At 38.3% G+C, this 26,604-nt stretch overlaps 1 protein-coding gene across 2 annotated transcripts in view; it reads right to left on the reverse strand.

The window, feature by feature from the left end:
- PDGFC (platelet derived growth factor C) overlaps positions 1-26,604 on the reverse strand; it is a 243,621-nt gene that overhangs the window by 105,370 nt on the left and 111,647 nt on the right. For both annotated transcript variants that reach the window (XM_034771611.1, XM_034771612.1), the window contains exon 2: positions 5,508-5,703. In XM_034771611.1, the coding sequence (XP_034627502.1) occupies positions 5,508-5,703 (196 nt within the window). The remainder of the gene's footprint in view (positions 1-5,507; positions 5,704-26,604) is intronic.

Consider the following 26,604-nt stretch of genomic DNA (forward strand, 5'->3'; position numbering starts at 1 on the left):
TGGGACCAGAAAAGCAGGGAAGCATTGCATGATGGGAGATCTCTGCTCCAGATGTTAATGAACCCACGCCTGCACACACCCAGCTCAGTAGTTATCAGACCAATTCTAGGAATAAATCCTTTATTGGTTATCCAAAATAGTGAAGCTCCCTAACTGCATTGTGAGCTCCCACCAAGAAACACTGCCAAAGCTAGGAATGATCAGCTCCTACTGTCTAGCCTGAACAAAACAACTTCGGTATTCTCCTTTGTTTACATAAACAAATCTAGTGTTCTCCCTTGAAGCATTGTTGTTTCTCTGCAAAACCAAGTGTTCTGATGCCTGGATCCAAAATCTGCATCAGTTCCATTGGTACTTCATCTTCTCCTGACTGGTCATGCTGGGGGCTCTGCCTGTTTCCAGCACTCTGGACCCTCAGCTATCACCACACCTAGGGCTCCGATCAATTCAAGCTTCATAGAGAGGTGAGAACCCATCTGTCTCTCTCTCTCTCTCGGTATAACCTTCTGACCCTGACTTGTGTGATCAGTTATAGTTTTGTAAACCTGACTTTTATAATCAAATTAAAGTTAGATTTAATATTATTACCGTTTTGTTTGTTTGGCTCCCCTATGGTTATTACCTGGCAATAAATAACTTTTGTGATTAAGCTGGTTGCTTCTCTCTCTCGCTCTCTCTCCTCCCCGCCCCCCCGTGGGTGTTTTTTAGTTTCATCATTCGCTCTGCAGCAACACTCCTTGTACCTAAGCTAAAAGATCCCTGCAGCACCCAAAAATCCTGTGGGGTTTGCTCATCAAGTGGGTTACTGCAAGAAGAGTAACCCTAATAAATGAGCATACCCCAAAGTAATGGGCAAAGCTGGTAACACAGGTACACCCAGCACAGTTAATGCAGTTGAAGTGGATGCAGATAATTCTCCGTGGCAACTGCCACCTTCAGGGTCCATTTAATATAGTAATATTTTAATCACATTTCAATACTTCCTGAATTTGACTTAAATAGCTATTTATCTTCCTTTCACACCAGATAAGTTAGTTGATATCCTCCTCCTTCATTTATTTAGTTTTATTAGTAGTAGTAGTAGTAGTATTTTAAGTTTTATTTTAAATTAGAATAATAAAATCAGAATATTGGTTGTTCTCTTTGGTTTTGTTTAGAAATTAAATTAATCACTTACATTTCACTTTCTCTGAGCACTTAGGTCTAACTTTTAAAGCCAAAACACCCTCAAAAATATACATTCACTACACAACCACCAATTACATTTGCGCATCAGGTAATTTCCTGTACAACTTCCTGGTTTGCATGCACTAGGGCTGTCAAACGATTAAAAAAAATTAATCGTGATTAATCGTGCTGTTAAACAATAATAGAATACCATTTATTTAAATATTTTTGGGTGTTTTCTACATTTTCAAATATATTGATTTCAGTTACAAAGAATACAAAGGGTAAATACTCACTTTATATTTTTGATTACAAATATTTGTATTGTAAAAAACAAAATAAATAGTATTTTTCAATTCACCTAATGCAAGTACTATAGTGCAATCTCTTTATCATGACCGTTAAGCTTACTTATGTAGAGTTATGTACAAAAAACAGGGCTTTGGAGCTGTGCTCCGGCTCCGCTCCAGCTCCAGGCAAAACCTTCAGCTCCACTGCTCCGCACTCCAGCTCCGGGCTCCACTCCAAAGCCCTGAAAAAAAAACTGCATTCAAAAATAAAACAATGTAAAACTTTAGAGCCTACAAGTCCATTCAGTCCTATTTCAGCCAATCATTCCAACAAGTTTGATTACAATTTGCAGGAGATAATGCTGTCCCCTTCTTGTTTACAATGTAACCTGAAAGTGAGAACAGGTGTTCTCGTGGCATTGTTGTAGCCGGCGTCGCAAGATATTTACGTGCCAAATGCGCTAAAGATGCATATGTTGTGCTTCATGCTTCAACCACCATTCCAGAGGACATGCATCCATGCTGGTGATGGGCTCTGCTCAATAACGATCCAAAGCAGAGTGGAGTGATGCATGTTCATTTTCATCATCTGAGCCAGATGTCACCAGCAGAAAGTTGATTTTCCTTTTTGGTGGTTCGTGTTCTGTAGTTTCCACATCTGCGTGTTGCTCTTTTAAGACTTACGAAAGCATGCTCCACATTTCGTCCCTCTCAGATTTTGGACAGTACTTCAGATTCTTAAACCTTATGTCGAGTGCTGTTTTTAGAAATCTCACATGGGTACCTTCTTTGGGTTTTGTCAAATCGGCTGTGAAAGTGTTCTTAAAACGAACATGTGATGGGTCATCAGGCAAGACTGCTATAACATGAAATATAAGGCAGAATGCAGGTAAAACAGAACAGGAGACATACAGTTCTCCCCCAAGGAGTTCAGTCACAAATTTAATCAATACTTTTTTTTTTTAATGAGCATCATAAGCATGGAAGCATGTCCTCTGGAATGGTGGCCGAAGCATGAAGGGGCATACAAATGTTTAGCATATCTGGCACGTAAATACCTTGCAATGCTGGCTACAAAAGTGCCATGTGAACACCTTTTCTCACTTTCAGGTGACATTGTAAATAAGAAGCAGTCAGCAGTAGCTCCTATAAATATAAACAAACTTATTTGTCTTAGTGATTGGCTGAAGTAGAACTGAGTGGACTTGTAGGCTCTAAAGTTTTACATTGTTTTGTTTTTGAGTGCAGTTATGTAACAAAAAAAAAATCTACATTTGTAAGTTACACTTTCACGATAAAGAGATTGCACTACAGTACTTGTACAATGTGAACTGAAAAATACTATTTATTTTATCATTTTTACAGGACAAATATTTGTAATAAAAATAATAATATAACGTGAGCACTGTATACTTCGTATTAATGGTTGTAATAGAAATCAATATATTTGAAAATGTAGTAAAACATCCACAAATATTTAATAAATTTCAATTGGTATTCTATTGTTTAACAGTGCGATTAATCACAATTAATTTTTTTGAGTTAATCACATGAGTTAACTGTGATTAATCAACATCCCTAGCATGCACAAATTTGAGCATACAATGATTGTAAGTATTTTTGTGAATGCAGATTTTGCTTTGGGATTTTTTAAATTTCACCACTAAAATTTGTTTGCATTCAATAACTGTTTACTCAGAATAAGTGTACTCCCAGAAAAATATTGCTCAATAGCTGGCAAGTTAAATAATTAAAAGAACATTTCAACTTGTCTTACTTTTTCTTTGCAAGTGGACAAATGAAGCACCTTACTTGGATTTTCTTTCACTTGTCACTTCACTCTGCCATATGCAAAGAAAAGAAAAAGCAAGCTAAGTTTTCACTTGGAAATATGTATATATAAAATATTGTACAAAGGGAGTGCACACATTTCAGCAAACATATGCTGTACAGTACATAGTATGTCTGATAAGGATGCAATAAGAGGAAAGAATTACTCCCTTCAGAGGTGTACATTTGTATATTAGTTATGGAAAGGAGAAAAAACAAGCAAAGAAAACAAAATAAAGATGAGTGCAAAATATCCTCATTTAGAATTTAAATTTTGTAACAAAATATTGGTAAAGAAGACATAAATAAAACAAGTCACAAAATCAAGAGAGAATAGGGTAAACAGCTCACGGTAAGAAGGAGCTATTTGATAAATATCTGTCTATGAACACATAAATGCAATGACATGTTCAATATTTTGCTCAGATGAAATAACCCAGTTGAAGTATCATTATCCATATATGCCTTTTTTTTGTTTTGCCACCATATCCCACTGCACTGCAATCTTGTCTATCTCACGAATTAGGAGCTTCGCCTACCTGGCGATTAAGAACACAGCAAGCTGAGGTGTAAATCTACAGTGCATTAGCCTGCTGCACACTAACTGGCTGTGTGGACCCTGCTACCACACACTAAAATTTCCACAGTCCACTTCGATGAACCTACAGCCGAAGTGTATTATAGAACTTTCAGTGTGTGGTACCAGGGTCCATATGGTGACTGAGTGACTTAGCGCACTGTAGATTTTCTACCCAACTTGCTGTGTACTAAGTCTCTCGTGGACAAGCCTTCACCAGCATCAGGCTGCTAAACATACTCAGTAAGATATGGTTCCTGTAGAAAGCTGTGTTGGTGATCCAGTAGATGAAACAATTCTCTCTGAATGATTATGAAACAGTGTTATGGCTTGGCTTGTTTAGCCTAAGCAAAAGAAGGCTGAGGGGAGATATGATTGTGCTTTATAAATACATAAGGGATAAACACCAGGGAGGGAGAGGAGTTATTTAAATTAAGCACCAATTTGGACATAAGTACAAATGGATATAAACTGGCCATCAACAAGTTTAGGCTTGAAATTAGGCAAATGTTTCTAACCATCAGAAGAATGAAGTTCTGGAACAGCCTTCCAAGGGGAGCAGTGGGGGCAAAAAACTTAACTGGCTTCAAGACAGCTTGATACATTTATGGAGGGGATGATATGATGGGACTGCCTACAATGGCATGTGGCCCAACAGCGACTGCCAGTAGCAAAAATCCCCAATGGCTAGGGACAGGACACTGGATGGGTAGGGCTCTGAGTTACTACAGAGAATTCTTTACCCAGGTATCTGCCTGGTGGGTCTTGCCCACATGCTCAGGGTCTAACTGATCACCATATTTTGGGTTGGGAAAGAATTTCCACCCAGGTCAGATTGGCAGAGACCATGGGGGTTTTTCACCTTCCTCTGCAGCATGGAGCAAGAGTCACTTGCAGGTTTAAACCAGCATAAATAGTGAATTTTCTATAATGTCTTTAAACCATGATTTGAGGACTTCAGTAACTCAGCCAGAGTGGATGGGTGAGGTTCTGTGGCCTCCAATGTGCAGGAGGTCAGACTAGATGATCATGATGGTCCCTTCTGACCTTAAAGTCTCTGAGTCAATGTCAAGGAGCACTGTATCTTCACATGCCATTTTTCATACAGAAATGAGATCCTGACCATTTGTGGATATTATAAGATTGTACGATACTTTTATTAGAATAAGGGTGTTACATTCTAATGCCTTGATCAGAATTCCATCTGAGGTAATATGCCTATGCAAATTTCCTCTGCAGAACCAACTGGAGATACTTTCTTCTTTACTTCCTGCACTAAACTGTGTACTGTTGCTCTGCACTGCTAAACAGAAGCTGTATTCCTCCCAGATATGACTATATATATTTTTTGGTTGAGGTTAGGGATGTCATTCTGGATTTTCAAAGTTGCCTGTCTGCTTTTGAGAGTCTACGAGTTGGAACGTTTTAATGTGAGCATAATTCTATGGCTTATATGTTAAATGAAAGGGGGGGGGAAAGCTTTTTACTGTAAGTGTAGATAATTTTCTGACATCAATCTGAAGACAACATATTACTAAGGTACATTTTATTACTGTGCAAGTGCTGTGTTTTGGCAAACTTGATAGTGCCAACATAGCTGTCACCAGATCCTCTTCAAGTTGTATATCAACTAAGTAACTTACTTGCATATGTCATCTTCTGGGTCCTCAAGCCCAAATCTTTCATCAAAAGTAAGCTGTATCCACACATTCTCCTCTACTGCTACTAATCTCCATACCAGTACAGTGTTGCGTGGGTAAGCGTGTGGGAACTTGGGACTGTGAATACTTCCATTAGTAGACACAGTGATAATCTTCTCATGCTGGGGATCTTGTACTCCTATAATAGAGAGACATACACAAAGCCAGATATAGTTAAGCCTTTATTATTTTTCTGCAACAGTTTGTTTCCCGCACAATCAAAAGCTTTTGTTGTTGTTGTTGTTGGTTGTTGTTTTTTTGGGGGGAGGGGACGTGCAGTTGGCAAGGATTGCTGGGTCTAGGAAGATTCATATAAAAACAACATAGTAGACTGCAGAAGAAAATACATATTTCTTTTTTGGCTTCCAAGTAAAATGCTCAGACCCAGATTCTCAGGTGTGGCTGAGGAGACACAGTGAAACTCAGGAGCGGGACATCTGCAGTGGGTGTTCCCCTGATCCCAGGCAAGCTGTGTGCCGGGTCAGTCCCCTGGCAAAAATTAAAGGAGCCACAAGGACTATTTAAACTGTTCAGGTTGCAATGGCCCCATAGGCCATTACAACAACAAGAGGTCACTGAAGTTTAGGAAAGCCCTGGTTATGCCTGCCACAGAAAAACGGATGATGTTGGAGTGGTTATACTGACTCCACCCCAATAGAGGTTATCCCTAAACTGGTGGTTTCCTCCTACGGCTGACTATGCTGGCTTTAGGGCTGCCCAGACACAGGGAATACTCTAGGTCATAGTTTTAGAAAGTTCCTAATGTGTGAAGCAAGGCATTTATGGATGCATTTAAAGCAGCATATTACCCTTAAATGATGGCGAACCCTCCTCATAGAGGGTCATTGCCTCAAACTCTCAACAGGTGTCAGCCTATCATAAAGCACTGGAAACTGAAATGCTTGGCTTATCATAAGACAGCATTCGAACCATGAAATGAATAAACCACCAACTATCTTTGCCCTTTAAAGCACACAGCAACAGGACCCTACTGCAAAGATTACCTATTTCAAGTTGGGAACTAACTACTATAAGGAATCATGGGAAGAAAAAAAAATTATTGCACTGGAGAGTGGTGATGTACACACACACTATTACAGCAAATCTTATTCCTAAGAATCTGAAATTCACATACATTCATATTCAATAGTTAGGCATTAGTTTGTAACAAGTTAGTAACTACGAACAGATGCTGACAAAACTGGATAGATTTTTAATTTTATGGGATACGAGTCCTGTAGCCCCAAAATCAAAGTCCCCAAAAGATAGATAAAGAAGAAATTTCATTAGCTATAGTAGTAGGATTTCCATCCTCTGTGAACTAGCCACTGATTAGAGGATGACAAAAATCACACACATAAGCAAATATGACATCCCACCCAATAGAGGGGAGTGGTGCACATACTGATCATTATAGTAACTTTTTTCTTGTAGTTTTATACTGTGCCATACTGTTTTATGAAAATTATTTATTAATTTTGTTTCCAAAGGAATAATCTCTTACAATTCACTATTTATCCTATAATATTTTATTTTTATTTAAAAATGCTAATACATATTTTCAATTATGTATTTTATAGTAAAATGTTTACCCTTTGGTTTATAGTGAAGAAAATTACAATGTAATTGTAATCCTTCTTTTAGATCCACAGCTAAATTTTGACAGCTAGAATGAATGTATTTCAGAGGGAACAGAGTACAGTAATAGCATTACAATTTCAGAGGAATTAATCTGTAATTAAATATAATTTAAAGTCTGAAGGACTAAAGCCTTTTATTTGTGGTACAAGAATAGTAAATTCTCTTTCAAGTTGAATTGCTACTCGCATAAAACTGATAAAGAAAACTGTGGTTTTACTGAACATCTACACACAATTTGCAGATGACTGTCAGTCTTGTGTACAACTAAAATAGCACAGCCTATAATAATAAAAAAGAAACAAAATGCAATGAGGAATGTCCTAATTTAGACTCTTTGTCTGCTTTTTTGTTGGCTGAGTCACAGAGCATTTCTTCAATAAGGTATAAACTGAGATTTCCACACTAAACACTGGAGCCAACAGTAATAAAGATGACATTACCAGAGATTATATGAGAGTGCTATTTTCAAAGTACATAATGGCCTGCTATTTTGCCTATGTCTCAACCTTGTTACTGTGGCATTCATGTCACTATATCCAGCATCACACTTTTTGATATCATATTTAGAGATTCATTTTCCTTTCAAATGTGCACAAAACTGCCATTAATACTAAGTTTTACAGTACACGTGTATATCCTGAGAAAACTAAGGTGCCTCTCCCTTCTTTTCTATACTCAAGATTATCCTGTAAAGAATGCTGCAAGTTAGGAGTGAAAAATATTGGCTCATCAAAAGATTACAGCAAATTCACCAAAAAGGGGCAGAAGAAAAACGATGGGGTAATTTAGTCAATGGAAGTTTCAGCACCTCCATTTCCTTGTACTCATAATCTGTTTACAATGTAAAAATATATTTGCTTTAGCATACAGCCTTGTTCTATGAACATGTCAGCTTCTCTTGCGCATTGCTTGTTCCATTTTAAATATTTGTTCTTGCATAGTAGAATTTCTTCTCTTTCAAGAGTAATATTTTATGTGACTACAAAGGCAAGTAAATTGCAGTCACTGGAGAATAAAGCTTGCTATTTGTCTTTAGATATGCTCTGGTTTCTCTTCAAATCATATAATTCCTTCTCATTCACCGTACACAAATGCATGCCAACCAGAGTCTGAAAAAATAGTCTCTTCTAGCAAGACTAATTGGCTGTTCATGCAGATTCATTTCTGAAACCTCTTTTGAACAAAGTGGGTGTGAAGAACAATGTCACAGGAATATGGCTAAGAATACTTAGCACCTTTCACATTGGATTTGAGCCAAAAGTATTAAAGTCGCTTCACAGGGAAGACATATCATATCCTAGTTATTTTAGGGATAAATCAATCAAAATCAGGATTTAAAAGGGAGTGATCCAATTTAGCTGAGTTCATGGTTACCATCTGCATAACTTCCAAGTTATTTACATTAATTCTCTATTATGCTCCATCTGCTTTTCAATTAAAAAAAAGAAGAGCAGCTTTGGACAATGTGGGCAGTAAGTTTCAATGAACGTCTTCTAACAACCAGTTTAAGAACCAGCAGGAACTGAAGCAGCTGAGACATCCTATTGTTTTAGTCAGAGAGAAATAGCAGACAAGATGGTTGACAACACATGTTCGTTTGCGTGTGTGTGGGTGGAAAAATGTAAGAAAAATGGAAAACACATTGGTGGTTTCAGAACGGGATGGACATAGCTGTAGATCAGTGATAAAAGAAAGTTAGTAGGATCAAAGAATACTGTGTAGAGAAAAACTGAGATAACTACGCCTAAGGGGTCTGTGAATATGTGGTGATGTCATTTTCACCAGTTATTAGGCAATAACATCACAAACTTGCTGTTTGTTACAGGATGTTCCATTCTGAGAAATAGGCTAGCAGCAGTTTCCTTTAATGTGATACCAGATACTAATCACCTAATTTAAACATTTATCAAAGTAGAATGTCCACCACAGAAAATAACAGGATTCCAAACATTCTGAAAGCACTACACTATACTGACCCCTTAACTGAATAGGTAAAATGGAAATGAATAATCATACCAGGAACCAGATCAGCCATTGGGTCTGTAAACTAAAACTCAAACCACTAATTGGACAAGCACAATCCTGTCTATTTCAAGGAAGTCTCTTCCCCCATTGGGGCACTAGGTTTCAAAAGAGCAGACCTGAAGAAGAGCTCTATGTAAGCCTAAAAGCTTGTGTCTTTCACCAACAGAAGTTGGTCCAATAAAATATATTATCTCACCCACCTTCTCTCTTTAAACAATAGTCTTGACACTTGTTAAAATTACAGCAAATACTCATCCTATTCACCGCTATTTCAGTTTGGACAGATTAGATTTTATTGGTAAATATCGATAGATGATGACTTCATTGTATACACACAAACTGAAAAAAGTATTTCCATCAATAATAATGTAAGTGCATAGCTAGACAAAGTAAGAAAAATTCTACTTGAGAACTTTAATTAGAGTTTGATTTAAGGATATTTACTTCGTATATTTTGACATTGTGATGTTTATTTTCCTTTCCCCCATAATTTTGCACAACTGCAAAAATTTAAATTGATTAAAAAAATGTTTGAACTAAAGATTAATATCCATCAAAATTAATAAAATAAAATAAAAAATGGAATTCTGCCAAGCCTAACTATAATCAATACTTATTTTAAAGTAAGTGCCATGATTCCCCTATAAGGTAAAAATTAAGTAAATCAAAATCAGATGTGGGGACAGGGAGAGCAGGGTAGGAGGAAAGAATGAAAGGGACAAGCTTGTACTTTGGGAGTGCCACTGTGAGAGCAGATTCATTTAAATAGATTGTTAAAATTGATCTAGAAAATTCTGCACTGCACTGCCCACAAGGTACACTTCCTGTAGATAAAACAAGTTGAAAGTAAAGCTAACCATGCCTTACCTTTAACACCGACAATTATTTAAGTTTTAATCATTAACCCTTTATGAATTTCAAATACTCTCATTTGGGCTATGTAAAAGAGACTTTTAGACATCCAGGGGACAGGAATAGCATCGTGCTGTATATGTTCAGCACTGTCTGGAAAATAATGCCAAGCTAAAATGTAAAGGAGTCTCTCATTCTTTCATTGTATAGAGTGTGACAGAATAAAAACAACTCTGGATTAATAGGTGATAAACCTACAATAGAATTAATGGTACAAGATATAATTCTTATAAATGTGAGTTCTGTCTCTTAAAACTTAAAAACAAAACAAACAATGAGCTGCCTGTTTAGACAAACACTTCTGGTCAGGAATAGGAAATAGTAGAAATGAAGTAATTTAGCAAGCCAAACGGATTATTTCCAACACCATTCTCCTGGAGGGAGGAGGGTTGCAAGCTGCAGCTGTTCATTGCCCAGGTTTTTATTTGAAATTTCCATTAAAATTTTCTTTTTTAAAAATTATTTTGACCAACTACACAACTCTTTGAAATTTTGAAAAGAGAAACAAAGGATTTTTTATCTAATTTATTTCCTCCTTTTTAGTCTACTGTAATGTGAATCTATTTCCAAAGGTAAGATCTAGAGAAAAAAGTAATAGGTTTACCCCTGTGCAATTGTAAAAAACAGATAATGACTAAGACATACAGTAAACATTCCTTAAGACATGAGAAGCCTGTGAGAGAAGCCATCTGGATAAATACCTTTGGGGAGTTGGGCACAATGCCTGATTTTATACCAAACAGATTAACACCTTCAAGGTCAAATTGACCACAAACTAACTAAAGGGGGTGACAAAAGACAACAAATGGAAGACCAAAAAAATGGGTCCTTGACAGGCTGGGTGGAAGGGAAGAAAAGGAGAAAGGACTGAGCAAACTTTTCTCTTTCCCTACTCATTAAGTAGCTTGACTCTATTTGGTGTACTCCCACCTGACCGGTAGCTTAACAATACTGTGCCCGATGTCACACTGCTACCCCCAGGCTTCCCCTGTTGTCTTTGAATGGCAAGCAGGGCTGAAAATACAACCCTCTTGGTTGCCCAGATATCACTTCTACTTGTCTACGGTTGCCAACCCTCCAGGAATTAAAGATTAATCTTTAATTAAAGATCAAGTCATGTAATGAAACCTCCAGGAATATGTCCAACCAAAATTGGCAACCCTATACTTGTACCAGGTCTCTGGACAGTAGGATTTTCCTCAGAGGAAGGAGTCCTATGCCTCAAAAGGAAGCATCCTCTCTGCCAGGCCCATATTAGACTGTTTCGGTCCCCATCACCCAATTTGGGGTACAATCTGATCAATTTTGTTGTCATTTGAAGCTGAACTGTTGAAACAAAGCATCGTCAGTGCCAGAGACTGAGGAACTATAGAGACTGGAAAATTATTAACAGGCAACATTTAAATTAACCTAATCAGAAATCAAAAGGCTTTATCATCTCACATGTTACAGCCAGAAGACTGAAAGTAAATAAATTACTTCTTCATCAAAATCAATATTTTTTATATGGGGATGACATGACAAATTTTTTGGCGAGGTAAAATAGTTAAGAATGTGAACATCACCGAGGAGAATCCTGAACATTCAGACTGAAATCCAAAGGTGCAGCGGCACAGATGGGGAGGAAGGATTCTGTGCAATGGGAGAGCAAACACAAAAAATTGGTCACAAATTCAGCCTGGCCCTTTTTAAGCTCAAACTCTGCTACTGAGCCAGCCTCTTTGTATGTGTAATCATCTAAATTGACAATATACCTTCTGAATTACTGCATATTCAGATTCTATATATACTCTACACATCTTGTGATTGTTTGTACAGGTGGTCAAATAAGTGGAAGTGTATATAACTGTGGGAACACCTGATGCACTTCAAAATTAAACTTCTTTGGGATTCTTCACATAGTGGAAAGCAGGTCACTGAAAGCATTGTCAGGAATCACAAGAATGTACCTTATCTCATCCCATGTTTCATTTACTGCAAAGAAAATCTGACCTGCTTTCTGAAGTGGGTAAGTTTTATGTCCCAGCACAATTCTGGATAGGAATTAACTTTACATAGGTATGCAATTTCAACTAGTCTAAATTAAAACTGTTCTGGAATGCTCTTCAGTGGCTTCTTTCTGAATTATTTGAAATACTTTTTGAAATGTATGGGGTTTTCCTTTGACATTTGCCATCCAAGTACTGACCAAGCAAAATGTCATTAGAGCTACTTTACAGTAGATAGTTACCTTAGATATCTGATATGGTTGCATGGATGTTCTGAGTTAAACAGCTACGAGTCTGATGCATGCTTGCTTTCTGGGTTTTGTGTTACCGATACCCTTTTATACAACTGCATATGTGAAATCTAAAGATGACCCTCCAATTATTTTCATCCTGAGAAATGTATCTAAAAATCTGACAACCACAAGAATATGGTAAACTCACTTCCTAATTAAAAATCTTAATTTAATTAAATTGATGAAAAGGTTATAAATACTAATATATACATAGGCATAGCTACAACCTATAAAACTTAAAGGTTATGCAACAGTTCAATCTGCATGTATTTAGAGAAGAACATAACATGTCCTGTTTATATTAAATATACAGAAAAAAAACCCACTTAGATGCACACTTAGAAAGTTGTCTATCCATTTAATGCCTGTAAGTCCATCCAGATGTTTTCAGGGTTTAAGTGATCATGTGAATGCATTTATGGTTATAACCTCTATTTCTCCCTTTAGCAGCCTATTCCAGTTTCACACAATGCTTAACCTCTGGATAAAGGTATTTCTCCTGAATGTATTACCCAGGTCCTTAATGAGGTTCATCCGAAGAAGTGGGCTGTAGTCCACGAAAGCTTATGCTCTAATAAATTTGTTAGTCTCTAAGGTGCCACAAGTACTCCTGTTCTTTTTGCAAATAAAACCATGAAATTTGACCTTTTTTGACAGACGGAAAGTGCTTTATCCATTTATTCTTTTCCAAAACAAATGATTCAAGAACTTTTCCCTAGACTAAAAGAATGCCAAAAGCTCAGCACTCACAGGAAACCTTACATTACAGTACACATGTGATGAGTAAAAATGTTTGGTAAAGAAAGACATTCTAGCTGTCAATGGAGCTAGAACAAGAAAATAAAATAAAAATAAATGAGGTACCTGTAAATGCATTATCTGCTTCTCAGATAAACCAAGCCTGTCAGTTGTCAAGTTCCAGTAAGTGAGTTGAGGGGAAACTTCCAGAGAGTTGGATAGAGTTTATACAGGACTGGAAAGAGATTTGACTTTTTATTTATCCCCCATTTATTCTTTACCTCCTCTGGCTCTTCCCCTGTTCCTCATCTTACTCTTTCATTGTAGCTGGGTGGGGGCATTGCATACCCGCTTACTGCCAACTGGCTCCTCTCTCTCAGTCAATCCAGGAAGAACTTCCCACTCTGCTTAAAAACATATGGCCAGAACAAGGAGCAGAGTATACCAATCAGAGGTGTGCTTGTGTGTTAAGCATTGCAAGGTACAAGAGCCTGATGGTTCTGGGCTCTCAGCTCTGGCCACGTGTTTCAGAAATAAGGGTGGAAAAGGAGCAGACCGTCTGAGCAGCTCAGAAATGCCTGAGCGGGGCAAATGGGATTTAATAGGAGACTAAAGGAGATTGCCGGGGTGAACTGTGCTAAAAGCTTGTGCATTAAAGGCACAACATTGTCAATCACAGCCAAGGAGTGCAAGTGCAACTCAGGAGGGGATGTTGAAACAATGGCTTTAGGCCATTTTTGCACTCCCCTGAACCTGGTGCCAATGTGGACTGAGTCAGTCCTCAAGCATAAACACAACAGTCCAAAAGCTGCTCTAAATTACACCATCTATCAACGACCTCAAAGGATTGTTGTTGCAACTGATGATTGCCAGAGCTCAGGAAAGCTCTGGCCATGCCCCTGTGTTCCCAGCCACAGGAGGAGTAATGGGATGTCACAGGAATAACTAAACAGCACACAAGGATCCCACTATGTTGGGGTGATCCTCCAATGGTTGGGTACAACAGCTGTAGGGCTGCTTTGTCTAATAGTAGGGTGTAAAGCAGCCCAAATGCAAAGGAAATCCTGAACAGACATTTATCCTGAATGCTGAAGCAGCCATAGCAGTAGGAAGTGATAAGAACATTGAGGAGCCATAATAGTTAGTTAGTGAGAGTTCCTATTCCTAAATGAAACAAAATAAGGCAATGGTCACTTAAAAATGTACTAAGAGTAATACAATCACTAAAAATTAACTAAATTTCTAAAAATGGCATAACTAAAATATCAGAGAATGTGACTACAAACTGGGATATCTGTGATTCAAAAATATCATTTACAGGTAAACAACACGCTTATTTCGGTTGTCTTCAATACACTGGGATCTATCTAGCAGTCCCTTATAAGAACCAGGGCTGAGGTGAAGTAGAAGTCTGGTTTAGAGCCTTGGACTTTGGTAGGAAACTGAGAAGGGAATATTAACATTTAAAATCATTAATGTTTTCACAAACTGACCATTGGAGGTTTGAAATACAGACTGAAATAATGTCTCCTTGGGGTGAGAGGATGAAATACTTGTGAATCCCATGCTGCAAGGTGCAGGCAGAGGGAATGCTACCTCTGTGACAGGCTCCTTCTGGATTCTACAGAATCCCTTCTGTGGGACTGGAATCTGCACCTCCAGCAGGCAGCTTGTCATCATCAATTCCATGGGAAATCCACAACAAGTTAATGACAGAGGATGCGAGTTAGGTGCACAAGTCCCAATGAAAGTCAATGGAACTTGAGCACTTAAGTGCTTTTGAAAATCCCACCCAGAGTCATGAATAACTTTTGTACCCAGTCCCTCCATGCTGTAGAATTGCTCTGGAGAGAGGTTCTGGGGGATGTGGCAGATGGGAGGAAGCACTCGGCAGGCTGGCTCCTTAAGGAGCCACACTCTCAGGGACACAGAGGGGACTAGGGAGAGATAGGAGTGAGTGTAGAGGCACAAGACGTCTGATATTCACTCTGTGATGCACAGAGATCTAAAAGATCCATGGGTTTTGGTAGCTGGATCCAGATAGGGAAGGGGAATTCACTTTCCCAAGAGAATGATCAAGCAAAAACCCCAGCAGCAGAGCCCAGTGAAGTTTCTAGTCTGCTATGTGGATGTACCCTACGTTGGAGCTGTGAGTCATAATCATTACTAGATACACTGATAACTTTCCTTTGATTCTAAGTTGTATAAAGAAACAGAACAAGCACAAAGTTTATAACCCTTGTATGTTCCACCAGGCCACAGTCTAGCACTCTGGATACTCCTCAAAGGAGAGGAGGGCAATTAAGCAAGGAGTTTTCATAACATGTATGTTAAGAATTTTTGCAATAAAAGTGAACTCTTTATAAGATTTGATTTCAGACCAAATTCTTTTGGAAAGTCATCTTGATCTGGAACGTCTCAACATTTTTTCCATTAGATACCTATTTCACTTTAGCCAAGTTTAGGGATTTCTTTTGATAGTTGTCAGATGAGGTACAGTACTTGTGGCAATACCAGAATAAGTGGATGTGTTGCTATTGTTTAATGTAAGAGGTGAAATCCTGGCTCCAATGCAGTGGATAGCAAAACTCCCATTGACTTCAATGGGGTCAGAAATTCACCCAGATTTTATTAAACTCAAATATTTATAGGAGGAGGATTTTGTAATAAAACTGGTACACCATCAACCTTAGTTTTTTTCCAACCAACAATCCTGTAATCAGCATGATGGGAAATATTTAACAGCTTGAAAATATGCTCACCACATGAATATATAAAATATTAAAGAGTTTTACAATACTATAATTGGAAGGCCAATCTGTTTAGAAATACCCTTTTTTCCTTACTGATGAAAAACAGCTCTTTTTAGTCACAACAGCTCTATGGCACTTCCAACTCTCTTCCTTTAATTAATCCTTAATGACGGATTCGTCAAAGAGGCTTTTGGAAACAGCATATATGAATTCTAAATTAGTGAATACATGAATAAGTGTCACCCTCCAAAGAGCAGTACTAACAGAAACAAATTGTTTACAAAGTTAATAATGCAAATACTGAGTTAAAAGTCATAGCTATATTATCTCATCACGCAGCAGCACATTGTAGAGGTCCTAAAGTATCAGATACAACTATGTTAATTACCGTATATATTTGTTCATAGGCCGATTTTTTTTAGTAAAAAAATAGAGAGGGAGAGGTGGGACACAGCCCCTCCCCCTAACAGAGGGAGCAAGGAGAGGCAGCACAACCAGCAGAGCCAGAAGGGAAGAGGCTTCTGGCCACGCTGTTCTCCCCCCAGCCTCTGAAGCAGCTGCAGCTCCAGGGCTGGCAGGCTACAGCCGTGCCGCTCGGCCCCACCCCCCAAAGCAGGCTGTGGCCGCGCCGCCCGGCCCGCCAAAGCACGCTGTGGCTGCACCACCTGGTCTGGCCAGCTGGAGCAGGCTGTGGCCACACTGCCCAGCCTGCCGGAGCAGCTCCAGCCAGGCCAGAGACATCTTCCCCTGGCCCTCTCCAGATAAGATGGGAAGGGATGGGATGGGGAGAGTGTGGGGGTCTTGGGCTGGGGTCATGTGGGGGGTGGTCAAAGGGCTTACTCCCCTGACCCCCAGCTTCTCCCCCACAAAAAAATTCCCCACCAGTTGCTGTCCCAGCCCGTCAGGGTAAGTAGCTGGCACACCGGGACACTTTGTTTACTTAGGTTTATCTCCGTGCCTGCGGACGCTCGAGGTAAACAAAACATCTCGGCCCACCACCGGCTTATCCTGATGGCCCGGGAGCCAAAGTTTGCTGACCCCTGAATTATAGGGTCAGCTTATGAATGGGTTATAAAAAAATTTCCATTTTTACTTATCCATCTTGGGGGCGGTCAGTTTATAAACAACCGGCTTATGATCGAATATATACGGTAATTATTTTGATTTCTTAAAAATATAATCACAATTTTTGGGTGCATGTACAATAAATATATTTATAACATTTTACCAAAAGTAAGTTATTAATTGGTCTTTGCCCAATCAGCCAATCAAAATTAAGAAAACTCTCCCTTATTTATAAGCCAACATGTCCTCAAAAGCTTATGGGAACAGAGAGACATTTGCAGTGTGCCCTTAAAGTCAGCAGACGTGAGCTGTATCAAATCAAGGGGGGCAGGTGAAAAAATTCTAGTCAAGAGCCCTCACTCAGAGTGATCCCTTCCATTTAAACTATGGGACTCTTAGTTTGACTGACTGACTTGATCTCTCCCTTGCTGAGGTATCACAAGAGAAAAGGTATGGTTTTTCAGGTAAGGAGCTCTCAAACTATATAGAATTTTATTGGTCAAAAATTGTATCTTGAATCACACTGGAAATGGATTTGAAATTATTACAAGTCAAAGAGCAAATGTGATATGTGTTCTCAGAGAGAGGCACTCCACAAAGTTAATCGGCAGCCACATTTTGTGCTAGCTAAAGTTTCTGAATTGTTTCTAGGGGGGTAGCCATATGAGATAGAGCACATTGCAATAACCTGATCTCAGCATGACAAAGGTGTGGATAATTATAGCATGGTCCACATCCAAAAGTATGGACTACAGTCTTCTGGCCAAATGCATATGGAATAAAGCATCAAGAAGTAGTTGTTGTTCTACAGATATTAGCAGACTGTGAACCTGTGTTATGAAAAGTGGGCATACACCCCGTCAAAGAAGCAAAAAATAACCTCCCCCCCCATTTTGATGTCAGTTCCCCCATTCAAAGAGTACTGCCTCAGTCTAATTTGGACTGAGCCTCACCTAGCTAGTACTTGTCAGTGTACCTGTCTCACTATTAGATATTGACTAAATTGTTCAACTGCATCAGCTAGCCTGAATGAGGAAGAGATATAAAAGGTGAGTGCCATCCACACACTGAAAGCACCATAATGAATACTTCCATGCTAAGCTTCCTATTGGCCCAATATACCAGTGGAACAGAAGGTGAGACAGAATGGAAACCTGTAGATTCCTGAATGAGAGGTGAAATTACCCAACAGTGTTCTCTGGGTTGTCTCAGAAAGAAAGAAAAGAGCCATCTACTCCACCACAAATTTGCAGATGGGTGACCAATGGTATCAAGGGCAGCAGACAGATACAGGACAATCAGCATGGACACCTGAGCCTCATTCATCATCAACACTATTTTCCCTAATGATGTAACTCCTTACATCATTTTTTCCCTTTTATGATTCTTGGAAACTGAAACCATTTAGAATTCATGTCCTATATAATTTTATTGCTGCTTCGCATGTCTTATTTTCAATAACGGTGAGAAAGGACCCAGTCCTTTAGACACTCAGCATACAGAGCTTGCATTAACTCAAAGGGGCTTGAATAAGTACACCGTCATGTGCACTGAAAACTAGTTAAGAGACTGTAAACAAAGGCTAATGATAAAAAGCGACATGTCTAGTTGCAGAATGTGGGAGATCACAGAGATCAGCAGGAGGTTCAGTTTTATTTAACATTTTTATTAATGAACTCGTAGCAAGAGTAAACATCATATTTATGAAACTCAAAGACAATAGTAAACTGAGTAGAGTCATAAAAGTCAGAACAATGACACAAAGGAGTGATTAAAAATATGAGCAGATAACAGTAAAATGAGATTTACCTTGGAAAAATGCAAATATCCCTAGATTTTGAAAAAAATAACATGAAGCACATGTACTCACTAGGAGAGGATATTGGGAACGTGCAAGCCTCCCAGCCCAGGGAAACACACTCAAACTAGCGGGACTCCAGCTAGCATGCTATTTTTAGCAGTGTGGACTTTGCAGCACCTGCAGAGGCTTGGCCTAGCCAGACGAGCTCACACCCACCCCACCCACTGAGTCCAAGCTCAGGTGACTAGCCTGAGCATCCCACAGTGCTGCAAAGTCCACACAGCATACTAGCAGGAGTCCTGCTGGCATGAATCTATCCGCTTGGGCTGGGAGGTTCACTCCCAGCTGCAGTGTAGAAACAAGAGCCCAACGGATGAGTCTGACAACAAAAGACAAATGAGTTTTCAAGAGGACATCGTGAATGGGATTTATTTCTCATCTTATAACTTCTTAGAGATGAGCAAAAAATAAATAAAAATGGGGGGGGGGAGTAAAGTAATTTTGTGTTTTGGGATTTTTTTTCCAAATATTTTGGTGAAAAATCTCATGTTTTAACTAACATCTTTCCACATTTTTCCTTTTTCTTGTTTTCAGAGTAATAAATATTTAAAAAATGAAATGTCAGCTTAGTCATATGGTGGATATATATATATATAATTTAAAATAAATGAAAAATGTTAATAAAATTTCATGAAAAACATTTGTACAATCTCCCCAAAATCATGAAAAATGTATATGTGAATAATAAGCCTTTTAATGAAAAAATGTCCATTGTAAAATTACAACCACTCTATTATTATTTAACATTGTATTAGGACAGTGCCTAATGGCAACAATCAATATTGGAACCTATTGTGTTAGGTACCGCATCACACGCATCCACACACAGAGTCTTTGTCTTAAAGAATTTACAGTCTAAATAGATAAAACAGACAAAGGAAGTATTATTAACCCCACTTTACAGATGGGGAGTTGAGGCAAGAGGGGATTACATGATATGCCTAAAGTTAGACAGGATGTCTTTGGCATAGCCAGGAATGGAATCTAGATCACATTAATCTCAATAACATCCTCCAGCTCTTAGGAATCTCTTAGGACATTCTGATATCTCACAAATGCAATTTTTCCATTGCTGTTTAACACATTTTAAAAAGTGTTTTATAAATGGTTAAAATCTGGACTATATGAAAGTCAGAGGTGGCTGAAAAGAGGGGCTTAATTTTCCTATGCAACTCTTTCATGTGCAGTTCAATTTCTAATATACATTTCTTAAACTTAACGAGATCCATCTTAAAACAGTTAGGTTTCTTGCCCCCATTATGCTTATTGAAAGGCTGTTCCAGAACCTCACTTCCCTGTATTTAGAAAACTTCTAGTTTCCAGCCTAAATTTATATCCATGTGTTCTAATGCCAACATTGTCCTTTAGCTTAAAGAGCTCTTTTCCCTTCCTGGTGTTTGCCCTCTTGATGGAACAATCATGTCCCATCTCAGGCTTTGTTTTGCTAGGCTAAATGAGCCAAGCATCTTTAGTCTCCTAGTAAGACACTCTCCTTTTCCCTGGTCATCCTTGCAACTCTTCTCTTCACTTGTTACAGTTTGATTTCATCGTTCTCAAATATGCATGACCAGAATTGTACAAACTGTTCCGGATCAGATCTTACCAGTGTCTTGTATAATGGTATTAATATTCCCATACTGCTACTGGAAATAACCCATCTGATACATCCTAGAATTGCATTTGCTTTTTTTGCAGCCATAGTCTCATAGCCATCCCCTGCAATCAACTAATACACCCAAGTCTTTGTCCTCTTCTATGTGTAACATCTATGGCTACACTAGCTAGGGGAAAAGTACAAGGGTTATCAATCCTCTTGCTTCTATGCATAAAACCCTTCAGGTCAAAAGTAATTTCCTCCTCAATATATTGGACAAGACCATATGAATGTATATTTATATAGCTCATTTTATCCCAAAGGATATCAGAGTGCTTTACAAACTGATCTATACAACACTGCCAAATAGAGACAAAATAATCCACATATTTACCAAAAGTAAGAAAGGGATTTAGCCAGGTGCTAGCATAATTATACTCATCTTATTGTTCTAAAGCAACAGCCTATTTAATTTTAAAAACAGCAAAAAATATCCACCTCCCTTTTCATTTCTGAAAAGAAGTCTTGAAGTTTAAATCTCCTCGGTGTGATGAATGTGCTTGCTTTGATTTGTATAGCTCTTGGAAGTTCGGAACCACTGGAGAAAGATAAAGTCTCAGGTCTGGTTCGGCATTGAGTCTGCTTCTGTATTTGGTTTTCAGATGTGCATACGAGGAAAATACTTTCTCGCATAAGTATGTTGTTGAAAATGGTAACAAAACTGTAGTAGCTTTTTCTGCCAGCAGGGAGTACTCATTTCTTAAACTCAGCCAAAAGTTGATCAATGACAGACTTCAGAAACTCCTTTTCAGTTCAATTCAGGAGATCTCAATTAATTTCTCTTTTTCCTCAGTGCTCAATATCTGCGTTGAGAAAGTGGTATCATCGAAGAAGTTGCGAATCCAGTCATTATCACCCGCTATAGCTGGAAAGTATTCCCTGAACATTGTGCAAAGTCCTTTTAGGTGTGCAGATATATTGGTTTTAGTGCACTGATCCAACTGAAGTTTATGTTCTGCCAGGAAGTCATGAAGAGTACTGAAACACTCAGTTTGACTGCTTTCCAAATACCTTTCCCAGAACTGCAACTTTTTTTTATCATAGATTCAACTTGGTCTTGCACGTTGAAAAACTATATATTGAGGCCTTGAAGAGATAAATTTAGGTCATTAGTCCTCGAGAAAACGTCTGCTAAATAAGCTAGGCTCTGGAGACAGACATGATTTTCCATACAGCTGGCAAGATGGAAAGGGTGGCTATTGAAAAAAACTAGGATTTCCATTCTAAGCTCAAACAAGCACACAAGGATTTTGCCCCATGAGAGCCAGCCAACCAATCAAGGTCTCTGCTATAGTATGGGCTTCTGATGCTTTTGCTACTTGGTAGCTCACTTGGTATGAAGCTTCAAAGTGCATTTTCGTTATCAGTACTTGGTTTGGATACAAAACAGGTAATGTCACGTTTCCACTCGGCTAATTTTTGCTTGAAAAAATCAACAAGCTTGTCAAGTTGTGCGGGGTGCCTAGTTTCTATGTGGCGCCGAAGGAGAAGGTTTGAGGCTGCTGTTTGCTAGAACATCACCACAAATTGTGCACGGTGGTTTTGGACACTCTTGATCACCAATGCATGTAAAGCCATATTTTATATAATCATTCTCATATTTTCTTTTCTTCATAAGCGACTTTCCCTGACCATCATAATCATTTGGCTTAGATTTTCCACACTTTGGACCTGACGAAACACTAGCTGATATCAAACGTTCATTTTCTCATGTCTTTATACTTTCCGTTTTCAGCCACTTGTACACCCAATAATGGACAATAGTTCAAATAAAAACAACATACTGAGAATGCTAACAAACAAACAAACTAGTAAATGAGAAGATTCACTCATGTCTCACTGAAGCAAAACAGCACGCCACAGAGAATGACTATCAACTCACTGAGGGACGTTACCGCCGCTATATTGGCTACAATGACCTTGGTGCCGGTTTGGCACTCAAACATTTTTTCTTCCACCATTACGGATTTTTTTCCTAGAACCCCCTGTAACATTTCGCAAATCCCCAAGGTTTGGGAACCACTGATCTAGACTGAAGTACTGTAGAACACAATACAGAATTTCACCCAGTACTTTCTGTATCAAGACCGTAATATCTGGTTGAGCTGGAGTGTTTCTTTTGGAAATACATCCAATCTTGACTTAAAGACTTAAAGTGATGGAAAATCACCACATCACTAGGTAAATTGTCCCAAAGGTTAATTAACTTTACTCTTATTTCTAGCCTAAAGTTGTTTAACTCTGTGTTTCTAGCCAATGGATCTTGTAATGTCTTTGTCTGTAAGACTAAAGATCCCTTTATTATCCAAAATCTCCCTATGTAGGTAATTTGAGTCCATTATCAAGTCACCTTTTAACATGCTCTTGAATTATATTAACTCCAAGGTCTCAAATACTAAAGTAGAATTTCCAGCCCTCAAGTCACTCATGTATCTCTTTTCTGAACCCTTTCCAATTTCTCAACATGTTTTTTTAAATGTGCACACCAGAACTAGGCACAGTACTCAACAAATGGTTTCACTAGTGTGATATAGAAAGAGGTAATACCACCTCCTTAATCCTACTCAATATTCCTGTTTATAAACCTAAGGTTTACATTAGCTTTCTGAGACACAGCATCACACTGACAGCTCGTCTTCAGCTGGTTATTCACTGTGACCCCTGAGTCCTTTTCAGAGCCACTGCTTACAGGATGGAGGACTATATCCTGGAAAGTGTGACCTATGGTATTTGTTCTGAGATAGACCTGGCATCTATATTCAAATGTTGTTCAAATGAACCCATCTCACCAGAGCTGACCTCTCCTTATTTATCTCCACAAATGTGTGTCATCTGAAAACTTTACCAGCAATGACTTTATATTTACTTTGTGATCATAGATAAATACACTGAATAGCACTGGACCAAGAAAAGATCACTGCTTGACCCCCTAGAAACATCCCCACTAGAAGTTACAATTACTTTTTGAGATCTTTCAATTAACCAGTTTTTAATCCACTGAATATGGGATACATATTTTGTGATTTTAGGGGGAGGGTGGGTTTAAATCAAAATGCCATGTGGAACTAAGTCAAATGCCGTACAAAAATACAAGTTTATGAAATCAACAGTTACATTTATCAACCAAAATTGTAATCACATGAAAAACATTAAGTTAATTTGACAAGACCTATTACTCATAAAACCACGTGAATTTGCATTAATTATACTTCCTTTAATTCTTTACTGATTGCATCCAGTATCAGCTTTCCTTTGATATTTCTCAAATTCAATGTCAGGATAACTGTCCTAGGTTATCCCTATTACCCTTTTTAAAGACAGGTACATTAACTTTTTTCCAAAGTTCTTGAACTTTCCCACGATTCTAAGATTAGTTAAAAATCAACATTAATGTGTCAAAGAGCTTCTTGGCCAATTCCTTTACAACTCTTTGGTACAAGTAAGCATTGCAAGCTCAGTCAGGCCCTGCATTAGTCTTAGGTCATATCATTTCTCTGAGCAAAGAAAGCCGCTATTATAGTGAAGAGGTCTGATTCACCACTGTTTCTCTCTAAATGTATGCCAAACACTTGAATCCAGCTAAACTGAGCTCAGGTTAGGACCCAAAGGCATCTGGTTCCCCACTTTTATACTTCCGTACTCACCGTGGTTGCTGGGGAGTGATTTGTCCACCAGAATAAGTTAAAGCAGCCTCACCGACGTCCCATCCTATGTCAGTTGTAATAGTCTTTTACAGAGCATTATGCTAGTTGAGGAGAACTGGTGTGCAGCATGTTCCAGGCAGATGCCCTCCTTGTCTCATCACATCCTTGGCAACACCCCACCATTAGCGAAATCCTCAGCTGCCTATTTAAGGCAGCTTTATAGCCCCTTTCTGCCACCTGAGCAGGGGGATCTGGCCCACTGATTTCATGGGAGTGGACACTGGCATAAACTTGGTGTAACACAATAGTGAGTCAGGCCAGTAGGATTCAAAGCTCATCATGCCACATTACACGTGCCTGAAGTTTAGAAAGGAAACCAGTTTCACAACTGTATGATGTTTTCATAGGCCTGGAAGCAATATATTCAGAATGACCTTTATTTTAAGGTAACAGTAATCGTATGATGGATTTTTTCTGCTAAACTATGAACTAATATTATACAGGTATCACTATTTATTGTAAACAGAAGATCAGTATCTCTCCTCCACCAATGAACTGTAATTTTGATTTGTACTATTAAGACAAAGTTTTGTGTGGCACGGCAACAAGTCATTCAGAGGAACAGGATATCTTTCATCAACACCATATCTTAGTCCACATTTAATTTACAACTTTATATGTTGAACATTTAAGGAGGCATATATCAATGGTTTAAACACCAGCAGAGGAACATGGTTAGTTAAAATGCAAACAAAAAGTAGGAACAACAGGCCCTCAGGCTGGTGACCCCATGGTGTTTAAACAAAAATTAATACATTCACAATTTAATCCAGCACCCTAATTAACAGGGCTTTTGAATTAGGCAGCAATAAAACACCTACAAGAGCTACGTATAAATATCTTGAGTACTTGGTGGCTGAAGAGGAAAAGAAAGTAAATAATTTTCAGACCTACTTAGTTCATCACTGCATACTTCTAGCAATAGCCCAAATGTCTAGTAAAATTTTATGGCCTCTCATTTTGTTTACATAGTCCACCATGGCACTGTATGGAAAATAATTATTCAAGAATACTTCAAAAAGTAGGAGATTGATCTGAAACAATTATTATATTCACTTTCTGTTCAGATTTGAACCAAATTAATTTTATTTTTATTTCCCAAATACCGTAGTCTGAGTCAATTTCATGAAAATCTTGCATAATAAAAAAATAAAAGCAGCTGTTTAAAGTTGAAGCTTCAATTAAGCCATAAAGTAAGGTATTATCTGCACATCAAAGGCTAGCTGCTGGAAAGAAATATGAAGTGTCGGATGCCAAATGTTGTCTGAGTCCACTCTGAACTTGAATATAGGGGTAAGGATTCCTGAGTGCAAAGCTAGTATGAGAGATTTTTTTTTTTTTTTTTTTTAGAAATGTAGTTGTTAAAATATTTTTAGTGCTAATAAACATAGTGCATGTTTTGGGCTGCTGTGAAAGCAGACAGGATGAATAACTGACATTATTGGAAAATCTGTTTTCATGACTAAGTAAATTTTAGACCTTTATGAACACTCACTTCCCACTGATCTGGTTTCGCTGAAATTCTTTGTCTATTCTCTTGCATGTGGTGTTTAAAATGGCATTGACTGCCTACAGTGACAGAATAATGGAACAACATTGTTTTTGACAGTATACTGTAAATAGATTATTCTGCGGGGTGACACTGCATGGAACTTTTCATGAGGACATTATAGGTTCAATGCTGCAATCAAAACACTTTACACGAGTAATTTTACCCACAAGTATTTCCACTGACTTCATATTGGCTTTGATAGTAGAGAACCATGAACCTTAGCAATATACTTTACAAGCATTTATGTAAACATTTACTTATTTCTTGTTTACCTAAATAGCCATGTCTGCTGAAAATGTGTTATTTCATCTATAGCTAGTCAAAAAACTATAATCCACCCTATCACACTTGGGTTTGACATATTAATCTCTATCAGGCTTAATGAATGAAGCCACCAATCTTTTGTGTATGTATATGTGAGGGGGTGGTGGTTCCCAGTGTAACAGCCACTTACTTATCAATGCAGGCTTTTGACAGTACACCACCCAGCTCTTTGCTCTTAGCCCTTGTTTCGCTATGCTTAAATATGTACTTAACTGCCTAGGTTTAGGCAACCAAGTTTAAAAACACTGTCCAATATACAAATAGATTCTGTTTTCTAAAGTATAATAGAAAATACATTAAGTTTTGGGTTACTGAAATGGTTGGGAGGATGGGTGTGTGAGAGAGAGAGAGAGAGAGACAGAGAGAGAAAATCCCTAAACTGTCCCAAAATGAAACAGTAGTTTTCAGAGGGACCTTTTTCAATATAGAAGGACAAACAGCAGAGGAATGATGATTGAAAGACAACAGATCTATGACACAAACAGATGAAAAAACAGATTTTGCTTTAATAGGCTACTTGTTCTTCCAAC

Source organism: Trachemys scripta, chromosome 5, assembly GCF_013100865.1.
Source record: "Trachemys scripta elegans isolate TJP31775 chromosome 5, CAS_Tse_1.0, whole genome shotgun sequence".
NCBI lineage: Eukaryota > Metazoa > Chordata > Testudines > Emydidae > Trachemys > Trachemys scripta.